The sequence below is a fragment of the Solanum stenotomum genome, chromosome 12 (assembly GCF_019186545.1).
Source record: "Solanum stenotomum isolate F172 chromosome 12, ASM1918654v1, whole genome shotgun sequence".
NCBI classification, from domain to species: domain Eukaryota; kingdom Viridiplantae; phylum Streptophyta; class Magnoliopsida; order Solanales; family Solanaceae; genus Solanum; species Solanum stenotomum.
In genome coordinates this window covers 41,209,180-41,227,881 of record NC_064293.1, presented here as the reverse complement: position 1 = coordinate 41,227,881, position 18,702 = coordinate 41,209,180, and the positions used below count along the sequence as shown (strand labels likewise).

Below are 18,702 nucleotides of genomic sequence, written 5' to 3'. Positions count from 1 at the left end.
TTGCGAAAGGGTTGAAAATGTGAAATCATATTATCTATGTACCATTTATAACAAATCATTTGATTATTGATTAGAGTTATAGATAGGGGTGTGCACTATTCGGATTAAATCAAATAACCAAATCAAATCAAATCGAATTTTTATTTGGATTGGTTTTTTGGTTTTTCGAATTAATAAATTACTTTGTTTGGTTTTTTGGTTTGGTTTCGAATTTTAAAAAATAAAAACCGAAAAAAATTGAATTTTATATATATATATATATATATATATATATAATGTTTAGGTTTAGAATTAAGTTACAGCTAACCACTTTTGGTCCTTTTTGGTTATTGTCTTTCATGATGATTACGTTTATATTTTATGTTTGAATTACATCTATAATAGGTATACTTATAAGTATTATGTTTTAAGTTTTACTTATGATTTATATTAGAAAGAATATTTAAGGGATTAAATATTATTACTTTGGCTATATATGTTATTAATTATTGACATAACTGAATAACCAAATCGAAAAAAGTTGAACCGAATAGAGGAAAACCAAACCAAACCAAATTTATTTTGGATCAGATTGGGTTACACTTTTACAAAACTAAAAATCAAAAATCCAAACCGAATAGTGTAAAACCAAATCGAAAAACCGAATGCACACCCCTAGTTATAGAGATTTTAATAATATAAGAACTAATTACTCAAAATTTTTGTTATTTTCTTTGTATATCCCTACATAAATTAATTTATAATTTAAATATATTTTATTTAAACTTGTGAGATTATAAAATGATGACCAATTACTCAAATTAATTTCCTTTAAAAGAAAGAAAAAGAATACCTGTTTGGATTGATTTAGGGCTTTTGATTACTTTTTTTTTTTTTATTTCAACTTCTAAACAAGTGCTTACCCAAACAAAAACAAACACTATAAAACTGCTTAAAAATGATTTTAGCTTAAAATTATTTAAAATAAGTCTATTCAAATGACAAGTCACAAATAACATGCCAGCCAAATTTAGATAGAAAGGGATGGATGGAACAAATGAATAGATACAGAAATACGAATTCCAGCTTGTTTGCTGGTGATTGTTTTCATTGCCATAAAAGACTAAACCGTCTTTCTATTTTTCCCTTCTTATTTTGAAGGGAGGCTACCTTGCTAGTCATACTAATATTCATCGGCTCACAAGGCCACCATCAAAACAACAGTCAATTCATATTACAAACAAAAAAACCGCAAAATGGGAATTGTCGTTCTTAATACTCTAATGGTAGAACGACAAATTATAATAAGAGGCCTTTCTTTTCTCAAAATGGAGCGGATGACGTCCGATGAGGAGAGTTCTTTTTTGGAACTTGAATAGCTGCAGCTAAGAGTAACTGTCCAAATTAAGAAAAACACCAATCAATTCTGAGTCATTTATTTGTTTGTTCTAATTAAAGAAAGTCATTAGTTATAAACAGAATTTAAAACATGGTGTAATAAAAGATAAAAGGACCTGTTGCTGCTGCTTCTTGAGCCTTGCATTTTCTTCAACTAAATGTGCCACTTCCGTCTCCAACTCATTCAAATAGGCCTGCAAAAATCATCAATGGCCAAAAAAGAAAACAGAGAAAATCAGCATATTGAAGAAACATAGTTTATCTGTTGTGTTTTTATAAAGTAACATAATTTATTGCTAAAAATCGACAGGACAACAGAAAAGATTTTTACTAGAACAAATGATGATTAAGATAAAGAGAGTGTCACTTTCCTGCTTTCTAGCTCTTGATCTAGAAGCAGACTCTCTGTTCTTGATCATCCTCTGATTTCTTCTGTCCCCTGTAGAATTGTCCTCTGTTTCAGGGACAACCCTTTTTCTTCTACTAACATTTGGTTGGTGCAAGATTGAGTTTTGCCTTAAAGGGTTATCAAAGAAATGACGCTCTGAAACAGAGTTCAAATTCAGCATAGCTGTAGCTGAAACAGGGGAGGCTGCTGGTGAAGATTCATCAGCAAAAGGCCTAGCCAAAAAATCTTGTAAAATCATTCCACCAAAATTAGCACCTTGATGATTATGATCATGAAGATGATGTTGATGATCTTTAGAGTAATTAGTAGTGTGATCTTGAAGTGAAGAAAGATTAATATCTTTCCACACTTCTTCCATTGTTTTGAGTCTTGGAGAAAATGGGGAATGAGATGAAGATGAAGATGAAGAAGACCTGCTTGATGACCACATAATTGGATTCTTGAAAAAAAAAAATACTTTATAGAGAACAAAGAGAGGAGAATGTACTCTTTTTATGTTGAACTATTACTATTTCTTTCTAGTAGTAGTAGTACCATTAACTAGGGAGCAATCTTGATAAGAGAAAATTGTTGGTGTTGTCATGTCGGAGCGGTAAGTACAATAATCTACTTGACACTTAGGCGGTGAGTTTGTACTATTTCTTCATAAAGTCGCCTTAAAAAGGACCAACTTGGGTTAACAAGACATATGAACTGAGTTTTTGTTTCAAGAGTGAACTTGTTTATCAACCAATTTCATTTCAACTGGTAAACTGTTGGTCAAATATTAAAACAACTTACATTAATAAACAATGTAGTAAACTTTATATCCTTTTATGAAGTACAACTACCTAGTCCTAGTCTCCTAGACCCCCCCCCCCCCACAACACACACACACAAATAAAAATACCTACTTTCAGCATATCCTGTTTGTATATTATCAAGTAAATATCTCAAAAGATCATTCAATTTTGAGGAGTTTTCTTGTAAAGTCATTCAATTTTATTTTATATCAAAAAAATCAGTCAACTTTGAGTTTTGCTTTTATAAAATCACTCAATCAAATTTATCATTAAAAAAATAATCTGGCATGATAAAATAAATTAATTGTTTTCCTCAAATCTCAATCTTTTATATGTTTTTCTTCTTTTCTTTTACTATTTTTTGTGCAATAATTACAAAAAAAAATACTCCCTTTTCAAAAAAAGGAAATAACCGTAATTAACAATAAACGTCTTCATGAAGAATCCTCCAACAAGGTTTCTCTCAAGTCTACTAGCAGGCAGCAGCTAAAGAAGGAAATTATAGTCTAAACATAATCTCCTCTTTGATTTGTAATAATCCAATTAAGTTCGAAATCATTAATATTATGCAAGTGAATATAGTAACTGTTTAGTATATATAAAATCTCTCTCTGTTTACCAAAAATAAAAAAGAAAGATATTTGAGTAAAGTTTTTATTTATGGATGAGAGAAAAGAGAAAAACTCAAACTCAAGCAAAAAAGTTTTATCATGTTAAGTAATTTTCTTATAATAAATTTGATTGAGTGATTTTATAAAAAGAAAACTCAAAGTTGAGTGATTTTATAAAAAGAAAACTCACAAGTTGAGTGATTTTATTGATACAAAACTAAATTTAATGACTTTATAAGATGAATCTTCAAAGTTGGATGACCTTTTGAGATATTTACTTTATATTATCATAGAAGATTTAATGTTGTAGCTCATAGTTAATTTTTTAATTTCTTTGTTGTCTGGTTTTTTTTTTTTTGGGAAAGACTATTTCCAAGTTGGATGGTAAATGATGTTGAACGATCCTTTGGATATATTATGTCTATAATGGATTTAATATATGACAATTTTAGGCGAAAAAAATATCATTGGAAAAACATGTGTAGGCATTTTGACAACATGTAAAAAGGGCCAAAATGGGCTCTTGCTCAATTGGTTTTTGATATAAAAATATAGGTCAAACACATATGCAACCCTTAAATTTGTCTCTAAATTTCATTTTGACACTCCAATTTAACTTTGTTCCATTTTAACCCTTCAACTCTAATTTTTATGTTCATTTTGACACTTCTTTCCAAAGAATCAACAAAGTGAAATGTGTGTACTTTACATGTCATGACATGACACAAAAACCAATTTAAAACGGCTTAAGTCATCTGTATTCATCTAAAGTTATCAGTATATTAGACTTGTTCCAATTGAACACTTATATTAGTAAAAAAAATACCTATTTGAACATTTTTTACAATCAACCAAAAATATAAATTGTATGTAATACACTCGTGATGACGTGGCATAATAACTAATCAGAAAAAGACATGTGGCATTGAATCCATAAAACAATTAAAAAATAAAATAAAATAAAAATTATATTATCAACCAAAAAAAAAAAGAAAGACCTTTCTCTCCTTTTCTTCTTCGCCAAAACACCAGGCACCGACCCAGCCCCAAAGTCCATTCTTCCTCATTTTCTGTTTTGCCGGAACACGCACAGCCACTTTCGGCTAAAATCGTACACTCCGATAACCGTACACCTACCTCATCTTCTTTATTCTGATTCAATATTGTTGTTATTTTTCCCAATTTCATTCTCTTTTTCGAACAACAATCAAGATTTGTTGATATTTCTTCTTCTTCATGTTGTGTGTTCTTCAGAATTTGAATTCTTTAACGATTTCAAAGAAAAAAAAATTAAATTTGTATTAGTCTTGTCGGAATAATGGAGTTTTGCAGGAATTATTTTTTACTCAGTTTGATTTTTATTTCGTTAATTGATACTTTTCCGATGAAGAAACAACGACGATATTGATAATGACAGAATGATGCTAGAAAGAAAGAAATAATGCAAGAATAGATGGAAAAGGGGGTGTGTCGAGGGATGGTGGCAAAGGAAGTTGTCTAATGAGAATATTAGATTGAGAAGTCCATTGGGGAAGATGACTACCAGGGATTTTTTTTAAAACATTTTTTTATAGGTTCAAATTATGATGTTTCTAATGGTGACATGTCCAATTTTGATTCGTCCGCAAAAAAGAAAATTGGCTTCACTCGCTTTATTGGATGTGTGTTATACTCATGAAGCCATGTGGAGTGAACAAACTTTAAATAACCAGTAACTGGGAGTTTTGATTGCAAATAAGAAGCCAAGAAATTACAAACAAGAGACTACTGCAAAAATTATAAGAAGGGAGATGAGGACAGGGATACAGAGAGATAATGGAGAGGAGAGAGAGTGCTACAACATATCAATTCTGATACCCGTACTCCGCCTAGGCCTGTCTATTATAATAATACTATTCCTCTAAGAACCTATCAACTATTGACACTTGTGTTTCCTCCAGGTTGCCAAACATATTCTTCAAAAAGCTTATTGGGCTGTCTCACCCTTTTGCTTCTGCGTAGCTGACTTTCGAGCCCAAAATCTTCAACGAGATCACTTGGCCCAACTATTTCACTGTCCAGTATTGGGTTCACAACACCATGTCACCAAAAAGTATTCAATAGGTACATGTTTTGAACCGTAAAAGTGTTCAATAGGTACAATTCCTAGTTAAGGTGTCTAAGTGAATTATGATGACAACTTTAAGGGACCGCACATGATTTAAGTCATTCAAAACACATACACAACTCCTTTAACTTGGAGTAATTTTCCTAGATAGTCACCATGTTTGGAAAAATTACCTAGTAATATCACTTATGTTTGTTTTAGGATTACAATGTCATCCAACTTTACATATTTTCCTCAAAATATACTTGACACAAAAAAAACATCATCTCTCCTAATGGGATGCCTTGAGGTGTTTCACTCTTTAAAAGAAAAAGATTAAGACATAAATAAAGAATAACTTTCCATTTTTACTCTTATTAATTATTACTCCCTCTATTCCATATTAAGTTAATTTTTGAGGCATTTTTTATTTTTCAAATAAACTTAATTGTTCAGTTTTTAAGAGTACTTTTAGAGTGTTCCAATTTTACCCTTCATTAGTTAGTATTGGAATTAGTGATTAATTAATATTTAGTTATTTAGAATCATAAATTTGACAATAATTAATAAGGGTAAAAATAGAAAACTAGATTTAATTTATGTCTTAATCTACTTTTCTTATGGGTGTGAAACACCTCAAAAATTAACTTAATATGAAATAGAGGGAGTATCAAATTTATGATTAAAATAACTTAACATTAATTAAAAACTAATTTCAATACTAACTAATGAAGGGTAAAATTGAAAAAAATTCTAAAAGTAATCTTGAAAATTTAACAATTAAGTTAAGTAATTTGAAAAATGAAAAATGAAAAATATCTCAACAATTCAATTAATTTGAAATGGAGAAAGTACAACACAATATTATAAGTGTTAGTTGAGACTGTTCCTTCCTTAATCAAAGGTCTCAATTTGAGCCCTAGATATGAAAAATCCTTAGTGGGAGCACTTCTTCTGAATGGTGTCCTACACAACACAAATTCAAATATAATCAAACTTTAATACAAATATTAGAGATTTTTTTTTAAAAAAAAGTGTTGGTTAAGAGAAGGAAACTAGTGGAGAAAGAAAGAAAGATTAGAATCCATTTTTGAGAGTGGACAGCCAAATGGAGTAATAATAACCCTGGAGAATGCAGAGCACCTGTCAACTCTTATTAATGTAGCCTTTTTGTCACTATTCATGACCCCCACCTGTTATTTTTGTCAAGTAGAGAATCTGATGGGAGTTTTCCTATCTATCTACTTTCCTTCTTGGGTTGCAAATTTAGTCAGCTACAGATCCTAATTGTCACCCCAACAAGACTAACATAGTGCAAAAAATAAATGTGTCATCTCAGTTTCATTATAAAGTCCAATAGTGTCACTATATACTAATAATGTTCATTGTGAATTGAATACTCTATAACACATTGTTATAGGGAGATTAATCAAGTGCCTGACAAACTAGCTTTTTTTTAGTTGCAACTACAACATACCAACATTTTATACTCCAATAATGGTGAACTCTCCTCCCGAATCAAAGTGCTTAGGAAAACAGATCGATAGTGAGAAGTCTAAAACTATTGAAAGTTGATAGAGTTTTAGAGACTGATAGTGAAAAGTCTAGAACTATTAAAAGATGATGGGCTTAGTCTTTTTAGCTGATAGTGCTTTGGGGCTTCTAGTACCAATATGAGTAGCGCACATGTCTAAATATATTTTTGCAGGGCCGGAAGGCAATTGATCATTGGAATCTTCCGATTATGAGAGTCTCCAATAGAAGAAAGAGAGACTTTACTTTTGATCCTCTGTGACAAATACATGGATCCTCCCATATTTGTGTATTAATCATATTGGATAACTTATCTTAGGCATTTACCTTTTCATCTCAACTTAGGTAGATCATCCCATCTTCCACATGTAGGGAAGATTTGGGTTGTGTGTCTGCCTCAAATCAAACCGTAATTGTGTGTTTTTGGAAGATGATTAAAAGTCTTTTTGTAAAAAGAAAAAAAATTAAAAAATTATGCTATTTCGACATTAGAAAATAGGCAAGTAAACTTAAAGTATCATATGACAGTAAAACATCGAATATGTATCAGATATGGTCTTCATTTTTTGTAATATTTTAAAGGATTCCTTATTGAAAATAAATAACATAGATACAAATTTGGTTTGAATATTTGATGTACGAATATATTTAGTTGTGGTACCATCAAAAGATGTGGTATCATGGATAAGACTTCATCTGTCTTTAATCGGATATCTCAGATAAATACTTAGTGGTGGTGGTGTATGTCAGATATCAGTGTTAATTCCATTGGGTATTAAACATGTTCTGGACTTCTTGTGACTCATTGGATTGTGGCACAATGATATATTTCGGGTTCTAATGGGACAAAACTTAATTTATAGTTGATAAATTATTATTTAAAAATAAAATTATAGGATCTAGAGTATTGAATTATTCATTGGATCAACGTTAATTAATATATGGAAAAAACAGAAGCAAAAGAGAATTGAGTATATATCAATGGTTCAGTGATACACTTTTTTATTAGTTTGTCCCAAAATTATGCTTCACACTTTATTTATTTGACATATTTAATAATACTATCATATTTTGTCCCAAAAATAATCCTTCACACTTCATTTATTTGACACATTTAATAATACTATCAACATTTTAGTCATTTGAAATAGGGTTGTTCAAAATCGATAATTCAAACCGAAAAAAAGTTATTGATTTATCAGTAATGGGTTATTGGTTTAGCATTCAAATAACAATTTTGATTTTTTTTGTTATCGAATTATCGGTTCTTAACGGTTTGAAGTTTTTCTTAATGGATTAACCGAAAACCCGATAGTAAATTAAATAATTATATTTATACCATTTTGTATATAAAGTCTTTGACTTAGAGTTTAGTTTCCTACTTTTATTTCTGGCTATCTCAAAATCTTGGTTATTCTACAATGTAAAAGTGTTTATTTTTAGCAAAGATGTAACTAGTGAACTCATGTTATATGATTCATTCAATTTGTCACTTTGTTTCTAAGTGATTTTTATTAATTTACTTTTGTGTTAGATCTTAACGGTTAAACCAATAATCGAACCGTTAACGATCAATAACCAATAAATCAATATCTTAATGGTTCTATAACAACTTTGCATCTCTACTAACCGATACACAATGAACTCCACTTATTCGACAAAAAGTAAAGTACCAAAAAGTGGCTTAAATCTTATTGTGAGCTAACCATTTACCCTTCTTCAACTATCAAAAAGTGTTTAGAGTTCATCTCAAATGCTTTATAAGAAGGAAAATATTTAGACTAGAATTGGAGGGCTTAACCCAGAAGGGAAGCCCTTTCAAAAATTCTCAAAGGCCAAGGCAGAACCCAGGCCAAAGAGGGGGTTTGGAAATAGTTTTCAACCAGCAATAGACGCGCCTCGGTTAGAACCTCACTAGCTGCGTCATTGCCCCAAGCGCAAAGATAACTTTCCCTGGTTTCTGCTATCTCTTATTATATGCCTCGTTTCTGGAACGTTGTCTTGATGTGTCCGATGTGGGAGATAATTCGTGGTTACCATAAGCCATATAGCTAAACCAAAGCTACAATAGAAAAGGTTAGTACATGGAAAACACAAACTAAAACGTTGTAAATGTAAGGATTCGTATTAGGGACGCCGTTCGTTTAAAGTGAAATGAAAGCCAACAACTTGCTTACTTGCCTTTTGTAAATCGGATAATGCACATAAATGTCAATTAAGACTAAGTTAAAAGACACACCTATATATTATCTCAATATTTAATGACACTATCAATATCTTTACTTATGTTATGTTCTATTTATTTAGTAAAAAATTAAATTACATCATATAAATTGACACGAAAGAAATAGTTCAAATTACTTAACTTCATGTACCTTGATTTGAACTAGCAAAAGGTGGCCCAATTTGTTTGGGATTTTGGGTGGACTCACAAAATTGGTCCAACATTGAGGTGGGCAGGTGGCCCTTTGTTCGAAGAAAGTTTGCAAATTTTGGACAGAAATTTTTAAAATATATTTATTTTGTTGACATGAACAGCAAAGTTTACATGTCTCTGTCTATTCGATTTGGTTTCTATTTAAGTGTGGATTTAGCCGTATGTTATAGATTCATCTTAATTCAATAATTTTGACTCGATAAATCAAATGAACTTTGATGAAAAATTGAATAATTGATTTGCCTTTAATTTGATTTTTTATATAATTTTTTGGAAAGGAAAAAGAAAACTGATTCAGAAACAAAAAGATATTGGTAAATAGTTGCTACCTTTTTTCAAAGCAACAATCGAAAGGTTTGTATTACTTTGTTTGTATGAGAATTGAGAACCTACCTTCTGTAATTTGCACTCTCTTTTTCTTTTCCGAATTGAGATTATATTATATTTAAGCAGCAATTTTAATTTTGTGAAAAAGGCATTTTCTTCTAGATTTTGCTGTCTACTCATATTAAATTCCTCATTCAATTGTTACAAGTTTCGAGGCCAATTAAATTAAAACAGGTAGTCACACAATTAAGTTAATTTTATTTGTCCATCCTCACACGTAGGTAGCTAATTATGCTGGATATATAAGGGATGCCAGCTTGAAAGCCATTTAATTTGGTAACCAAAATAGAATAATCTTGGAGTTGAGGAAAAGAATGATCAGTGGGTCCCCAAACATTATTTTCAATGGAGTACTTGTATTTGTTTTTTGTAAAGAGTATACTCGTTTAGACATGTAGTAGCACTCATATGGAAAAAAAGAAGAAGGTAAATTTGTGTGTGACATACATAATTCGTTCAACCATCTGTAAGGGTCGTTTGGTTTGACTACAAGTTATACTGGGATTAGTTATGCTCAGATAAGTTATATTGAAATAGATTATACTAGGACTAGTTATGCGGATTAATTTTTGTTGCTTGTTTGGTTTGTCAAATTCAAACTTATATTCATTGCATAATTTTTAAGAATAAATTGTTTGTTTACAAAAATACCTTTCACCTTATTTAATTTTTTTGTTTTTTACATTTTCTTTGCAAGTTTTAGTTATTCATTCTTAGTTCTTAAAAATAAAAACTTTCATCTTATTTAGCTTAAATATTTTTGGGTGTGCATTTCCATGATTGTGCCGTGTGTTTTTAAAATTAAAAATTTCATCTTATTTAACTTAAAAATAAAACTTTCATCTTGTTTAGCTTAAAAATATTTTCCATCTTATTTAGCTTTAAAATAAAACTTTCATCTTATTTAGTTTAAAAATAAAACATTCATCTTATTTAGCTTAAAAATAAAACTTCCATTTTAAGTTTATTAAAAGTAAAAGAAATTTTATTATTAAAGTTATCTACATTTTAATTAATATATAAAATATAATTTTTAAGTGAGTAATAAACTATTTAATTAAAAATGTGTAATTTAGTAGTGGAGTGAACATTTTGAGAGAAATCAAAATATAAATAAACATAAGAGTTAGACAAATAAATTCAACTTATATTATATTCATAAATAAAAATTGTATTTATATAATGTAATTTTTAATAGAAAAATGTATTATCATAAGAACAACAAATAATTAAGGTTGTGAATGTTATTAAAAATTATGTTAATATACATGAATGTAAAGTGGTGTATAAAAGTGGGGTTTAAGGAGAATATTTTTGTTATTTTACCTACCTAATCTTAGGACAAGTTATCCTGAGATTATTATCCCACCTCCAAGGAGGGATAACTTATCCTAGGACTAATTGTTAATCCTGAGGTAAGTTATCCCACCTTTAGCAACCAAACAACAGGTTAAAGACCACTTAAAAATTATCTCTGGATTAAATCTTTTTGTCCATCATACCAAACGACCCCTAATAGATTTATATAGTAGTACTAGGTACAATAAGGTAATGTGAGAGACGGTCACTACCGTTATGTGACGTTCTAGATGCATCGATCGATATATACATGAAATAGTAATTAATGAATGTCCCGTCTAAATTCACAAAGAATGAAGCCGTTTTACTGACCTAAAGTGAATGTATAACGTAACAAAAAAACAGCGCATTATGGAAAAAAAATGTATATATACATCTCTAATTCTAATATATCTTTAATAGAGACATTATTATTATTTTTACTAAAGGACATAGACATATCAAGTGTACTTATTATGAATTACAAAGTTTGGGAACCTCGTGAAAACTAAAGAAAAAGCCAACAACAACAACAAAAATCTAGGTTGTAACTACTAAAATGTCAAAAAATTATATACATTATTTAAGAAATATATACAATACATTTTTTTTTAGATTATCGATCGTGTGTCCTAATCTCCTAGCTAAGTGATACATATTAGCTATTACCTATATATGGCAGTTTGAAAACTTTATTTTCTAGCGTAGTGATTAAAATAGAATAATCTTGGAGTTGAGGAAAAGAATCGGTGGATCCGTAACATCTTTTTCAATGAGTAAGTAACGATTTTACTTTGAAATAACTTTGGAGGGGAGGGGTGTACTCATATTTTTAGAGTAAATTTTTAAAGAAATTTTAGCAGTCACATGGAAAAGAAAGACAAACATGCCATATACAGAGAATTGGTTGATCAACAAGCTCAAATATTAAAATAGATTTATAAAGTACTTGGATATGTAGAATGAGGTTAATGCGAGAGACAATTACTATGATTATTTTAATTAAATGCATCGATCAATTTATAAATGTGCAATTATATATAATGATTGAATATTTAAGTAATAATAAGTTACATATCTAATCAGGCACATCTCCGACCCCCCATCCGTTTCCCTCGCTCCTAACATATAGGAATTGGTACCGTATTATTATTCATCTGTATTGTTTTGGTAACGAATTAACGTCAGACTGGAACTTTGGAGGTTACGTAAATGGCCACTTTTGGCATAGTGTCCAAATATGGATGCATGTGTTGTTGTTGCATCAATTTACTCACACCTTTTAACTTGTAAGTGGTAAGTTGTAACCAGTACACAACCTCTCTTTATATTCACTGCTACATTTGCTATAGTTTATAAATACCCAACGTAGCATCCTTCTCCTTCACCTTGCAGAAGCGATAATTGATTAGTAACTAAGAAGATATGGTGAAAGACTACGTGGATCCACCTTCAGCTCCGCTGTTTGATATAGCGGAGCTGAACAACTGGTCTTTTTACAGAGCATTGATTGCTGAATTTGTTGCGACGCTTCTTTTCCTCTATGTTAGCGTGGCTACTGTTATTGGCCACAAGAAGCAAGTTGGTCCCTGCGACGGCGTTGGACTTGTTGGTATTGCATGGGCTTTTGGTGGCATGATTTTTGTTCTTGTCTATTCCACTGCTGGGATTTCTGGTACGTACGTAGTACTACTCATTTTGTTCTTTAATTTTCTCTCCATTCTATTCACGACTAATTACGGAGTCAGGATTTGAACTTTAAACACTTTATATAAACAACGATTTTTTTAAATCTTTATGAATGAAATGTATGTGGTATAGGTGGGCATATAAACCCAGCAGTGACGTTTGGGTTATTACTAGCAAGGAAGGTGTCATTACTAAGAGCGGTGGCGTATATGGTGGCGCAATGCTTAGGAGCCATTTGCGGCGTTGGTTTAGTGAAAGGTGTGATGAAGGATGACTATAACACGCATGGTGGGGGTGCTAACACCGTCGCAGTTGGCTACTCAACGGGCGCAGCATTAGGTGCTGAGGTTATTGGCACTTTCCTACTCTTGTATACCGTATTCTCTGCCACCGACGCCAAAAGAAAAGCACGTGATTCCCACGTTCCTGTAAGTCTCATCCATAACTATACATGCACAAACTCTCATCATATCACACGCTTTCTTTTTACTTCTTTTCCAAAAATAAAGCATACACTACTCAATTTGGAAACATATATACACACTTCCCTCTAACATAAATGTTACGAGTTTCAAACGCGTATAAACTAATTTACATGTCATTCAAATTATTTCACTTTACCAAGGACGAAGAGTTACCATAGTTAATTAAATTATATACATTGATTTTGTAAAATATCAAGTGTGCGCAAATTCTAGAGAACAAGGCTTAAATCCTAGCAGAAACAAAATAAATAAGTGTTGAAGGGTAGAGTTACCTAATAACGGTATGATGGAAGGCACCAAACGCATAAATTGATCTGAATAGCACGATATAAAACTGACATATTTACGCATATCAGCCCTACAATATACATAATTGTTGAAAACTCTGGATGTTACACTAACAAGACATAATTGAAAAAAAAGGAAGAGAGTGTTAAGAGATTGATATGGATCGGGAAACTTATGAAGTTGCAGTAAAAAGAAAAAAATGTTCACGTTTGTGCACCCACAGGTACTAGCACCATTGCCAATTGGATTCTCGGTGTTTATGGTGCACTTGGCCACCATTCCCATCACTGGCACTGGCATCAATCCCGCTAGGAGTTTCGGAGCTGCTGTCATTTACAACGATACCACAGCTTGGAATGACCATGTAAGTACGATAACTACATCAAGCTGCCTATAGCTAGCTAGTCTTTTAAAGCTAATCAATCTCATATATACAATTCCTAATCTGTTTTGCGTATAGTGGATCTTCTGGGTTGGACCCTTTCTGGGAGCATTGGCTGCTGTTATCTATCACCAGCAAATTCTGCGAGGTCACGTTGCCAAAGCATTTTAACTCCTTCTACAGCAATCCCAGTAACTGAACCACTCTCATTACTAATTACTAATAAGAATGCTATCTACTCAGCATAATGGTAGCACTAAAGTAGTAGTCTTGCTGGGCCTTCAATTCCTTTTGTTTTCACTTTATGTGGCATGTAAAATATCCAGCACAGTTGGGATTTATCAATGTCTTTACATTATTCTTCATTTCTAATTCTTAGCGACTCGGTTGATTAAATATGAGTCATACGACAAGTATTAAGAAATAAGTCAAGATACAAATTCAAAGATAACATCAGTCGGTAATTCAGTATAAAGGCAACAAATCTATTCTACTTTCAAGATGAACAAGTGTTTTATACTTCAAGAGTATACAACATTCATATCTCTCCACAAGATTAAGATGCAATGAACCAGCTTGTTTGTTCCTTTCTATTACCACTAACCTCAAATGTAAAACTTGTGTTCATGGTCAATGAAGTAGAGAACAGTATCAAATGGTTGGACACCTGATTGATGAAGATAGTAATAAACTTCAAGTGAGGTAATGCTAATATCCACTTGCTTTTCAGATACATTTCTTCTTCATAGGGGCAACAGCAATACAGGGCAAGGGATGAACTCAGCGAGAAGGTTTGCATCTACATGCTTGGAATGGATAGCTTCCATGCTCATAACTACCATATCCAAGTTCATATCATCAGCAATTTCACCAATAATGGCTGTTGGCTTGCTTCCTTCACCTAGCCGCTCTAACAGCTTGAATTCTTGATATCCACCTGTACAAAGGTTTGCATATTCCAATCAGCAAACATACCAAACACATATAAAGTAAGAGTGAGGAACGAGTTCACAGTAGTTAGTATTATGAGAAGTAGGCCAAAGCATATACAACACACAAGCAAACAGAACATGTTTCAACTTTCCTATCTCCATGTACCAGGATGTTGTGCTGCATGATCAAATAACTGCAGACTCACATCACAAAAACTCCACAGCAGAAAAACGAGATAACCATGTTATAATAAGATTGAAGAATCTGTCTCATAATGCAAGCCAAATACTGAAAGTTCCCCAAAATTACTCTGTGCTACAGGCTTGCATGCAAAAAGCCAGTTGTTTTGCAAGTCTAGTGCACCCTTTCACAGAGGCGTATCTAGGATTTCGGAAGGACGGGTGCACTATTACAAAAAGATGCATCTAAGACATAAATTTGATCGGTTTGACCTTTACGTTCTTAACACTAAACCTTTAAATTTTAAAAATTATAGATCCAACATATATAATACTACTAGTTTTATACACATTTGATTTAATTATATAGATATTTTACCGTGCTAATTCTTTTTAGGAATTTCAAATGTTACACACTTGAAAAATTTGAAAGATTAAAGCAAGAAACAAAAGAAAAATTGATTGAAATGCCAAAAGTGTTACCGGTAACCACTTGGAGGGGTGTTACTAACAAAAACAAGATAGATATAAGATTTTATGCTTAGAGAGGGGCACCTAATCATGGTCATATTATTATATGCTACTTTTAACGTGGGTTCACACCTCTATATTTAAATATTTTTAAAAATATATAACACTATTATATATAATCTAGAGAGGGGAGCATGGGTTCACGTGAACCCACGGAACACCCGCTAGATACGCCTCTGCCCTTTCAGGTTGCACTTTTAAATCACAATACAACAACTGGTTCATGCTTTTTAAATACAGGGAAAAAAAGTAAATACACCTTCAGATAAATGCCATCGGATGCTTGCTAGTTGAGTCTCATGCTCTGGGTATGCTTCTTTCTCCTTCTCATCAATAACTGCAAAGACCAGAAAGACCTAGATTCCTTGAAATCTACCACTAAAAGTTTCTGTATGAAGAAAGTCAACTCTGTAGTTTAGCTTTTGAAAGAACCAATAGCACACAACGTTGGTGACATACCAACAACAGTTATATCAGCTCCATACTTCTTTGCCATAGCAGCGGCAGTTGCTGCAGCCTGATAATGTACCAAGAATAAGTTACTTTTATAAGGTTTATAGAAAGTACATGCCACTTAGAAATCAACTAAGCTAGGTGAATTGCGTAGGTATGGCTATTTTTTGTTCGAATTCTACACCGTGGAAGCGCTGCTGGATGCTTCTGATCAATAGAACACGAAGAAGAGGAAATCCAATTATGTATGATGAGCATAAGTCTGAGTCACTAAAAATTTATGATGAGCACTTTTAGAGACACTAAAAAGATTATGATGAAAAAATGTTCAAATAAGGAAAGAGGGAGAAAGACAACAAAAAAATATAATGCAGTTTGACAAAAGGTATTGAGACAGTCTGCTTAATTTGTTCCACGATTAGCCTATACATGTCTTTTCTCAGAAACACAGTATTGAGGAACAAAAGGGACCAGCATTTTATTGAAACCTTTACAATTTACACCTATTTAGATTTGGTGGTTATACCATGCAAATAGTTCAAACTGCTGAATTGGTAGTTCTCTCCATATAAGAATGACAATGGAGGCAGTGGGTTTGCCACTGGGATCCGTCACAGTATAACGCCACCAGCACGCCCCATTTCATTTTTTTCTGCACTTGCAACCCACTACACCTTGCTCTACAGCTTTCTGCACCGTTATGTTAATATGCCTTCTAAGTTTCTAACATTATTTTTTTGTCAATAGCTTTTCCCCCTGTCTGCTTAACCCACCATGGCCACTATAAAGTTTCAAAAGAACTGTAAATTTCCCCCCTCCCCTGCTGCTTTCCCACCAAGAGTCACGCGAACCTCCACCTCTAAAGTCCCCCCCCTCTCCCCACCAATAGTCATCCAGAGGTGAGATATAATTCTGTCTTTGGCTACAGATAATATGAGCAATCAAAACCTGTCACATAAATGCTACGGTAAATGAAGTTCACCAAATAAAAGAATTATAGAGGATCTCACCATCTTCCATCAAAGATGCCATACTATCTACTTCAAATAGGACACTGGGAAAATGAAATTAATCATTTTTTTTAAAAAAAATATGCACACTGAGAGGCTTAAATAGTTGGAAATCCATAATTCCCATAGAATTAAGTTAAAGGAGGCAAGGGTTGATTTGTTTAAGCACCAATACTAAGAAGGAAAATGTAGAAAAGAAGTAGACCTGTCTTGAACCCTCAGAGAGATAAGGATTCCGGTCTGTAATTGGTAACAGTACATGCTTGAAGTTGGTGAAAGCATCTGCGGCTGCGCTGGCTTCAGATGCTTGAGCCTTAACAGATGCTGGAGAAATTAGCAATAATAAGTTCCCAAGGTCCAATTTTTGAAAGACAGAGAAAATGCTTCCAGAGTGGTATGATTGGATTAGTGACTCTTTCATAATCCTCAAAAAAAGTAGACATCAAGTAACAACTAACTACTGAAGATTAATCTTGTTCTCTATATAGCCAATTTGTTCAATCAAACAGATAGGACACATTCTCTCCCAAGAAATTCTATAAAGCAACAGAAAATCTTTACAAAACTAAAAGTTCCATATATCTCTATAGCTTACACTTTTTTTAAAAAGTCCAGTGGTTCATCGGATAGTATAAAACCATTATTTTTGTTTTGGTTAGGGGGTCCGAGGAGTTGGGACAATACATTGTTTAAACTAGAAAAGCAGATAACTGATCAAAAGAGCTGTGGGGAATCCATGGGGGGAAATGGGAATCCTAGTAACTGAGTTAGTTGGCTACCTCAACTTTCACCTCGTTGGCGAGGGTACAGTTTCCCACCTTGTAATCCCCTTCCCATTTCCCCAACCCCCATTTTTTCTCAAAAAAAAAAAACTGTATATAAGAGACCATTTATACCTAACGGCCTAGAAAATTATAGTAGGATGGTGAACTTTACACTGACGTTAACTGGTTATAGCATATACGCACAATGAAGTTGGGTAAAGGAAACACTTGCTCTTTAACAGGGAATTGCAAGATTTTCAAATCAACAACCACCAGATTTCAATTCTTTCAACTCAATAACTAACCATCACTAAATTGAATTAGTAAACGTTATGTACGAAAAACTTTAGGGAAAAAAACAAATTAGCAATCTACTGAAATACCCAATTTATTCAGTCATAGAGACAAAAAAGGGATTACCTTTGTGTCGGATTCTCAAATTCTTGGGGAAATTAGAGAGCCTGCAAGTGTTGAGGTTTGAGGAAGCAAAAGAAGAACTCACCGAAGATGAAAAGGGTCGGGTAAGAATGGAAGTAGCGGTGTGGAAGTTTGAAGTATCAGCCGGGACGGTAAGAAAGCAGTGAGCAAATGCCATGGATGATTAAGATTTCTGGGTATTCGACAAGATTTTATGAAAGTGGCTTCCAGAATATACAGGATGATAAGGACTGTATATGATGATTTCGAGTCGAGCCCTATTGCAAAATTTATTGGGAAAATAGTTTTCAAAACAAAATTCTAGATAACAAAAGTTTACAAATAGATGCCATTTTAGGATTTTGTAATATTTCTCTAAATTATTTTATCTAAAGGAGTCTCTTCTTTCAGTTTTCTACTTTTCTTGGTACTACATCAGTTTCATTTTACTTTGTTTCATATAAGAAAAAATTATTTTAGAATTTTTTAAAAAAAATAAGAATGATTACCATTTTCAATCAATTTTTAGTATTAAATAATTATATAAAATAATAATAATAATTAAATTTGAAATTCTAAAATATCATTAATAGATTAGTTTAGTAAAATAT

At 32.2% G+C, this 18,702-nt stretch overlaps 2 protein-coding genes, 1 non-coding gene and 1 pseudogene across 3 annotated transcripts; 1 reads left to right on the top strand and 3 right to left on the bottom strand.

The window, feature by feature from the left end:
- Positions 1–1,020: 1,020 nt before the first annotated feature.
- LOC125846686 (protein FD-like) lies at positions 1,021–2,231 on the bottom strand. Its single transcript, XM_049526250.1, has 3 exons — positions 1,753–2,231; positions 1,494–1,575; positions 1,021–1,374 (listed from the first exon to the last, which is right to left on the bottom strand). The coding sequence occupies exons 1-3, from the start codon at positions 2,214–2,216 to the stop codon at positions 1,303–1,305; spliced, it is 618 nt and encodes a 205-aa protein (XP_049382207.1). The 5' UTR covers positions 2,217–2,231; the 3' UTR covers positions 1,021–1,302.
- Positions 2,232–8,591: 6,360 nt separating this feature from the next.
- Positions 8,592–8,743, bottom strand: LOC125849593 (U4 spliceosomal RNA). The gene has a single exon (XR_007444671.1). It is a non-coding gene; the product is annotated as a U4 spliceosomal RNA (small nuclear RNA).
- A 3,635-nt stretch (positions 8,744–12,378) lies between these two features.
- On the top strand, positions 12,379–14,169 carry LOC125846678 (aquaporin PIP2-7-like; annotated as a pseudogene).
- A 43-nt stretch (positions 14,170–14,212) lies between these two features.
- LOC125846681 (uncharacterized) lies at positions 14,213–18,474 on the bottom strand. The gene is made up of 5 exons (XM_049526245.1): positions 18,095–18,474; positions 17,116–17,234; positions 15,907–15,964; positions 15,707–15,784; positions 14,213–14,741 (listed from the first exon to the last, which is right to left on the bottom strand). The coding sequence occupies exons 1-5, from the start codon at positions 18,267–18,269 to the stop codon at positions 14,548–14,550; spliced, it is 624 nt and encodes a 207-aa protein (XP_049382202.1). The 5' UTR covers positions 18,270–18,474; the 3' UTR covers positions 14,213–14,547.
- Positions 18,475–18,702: the final 228 nt, after the last annotated feature.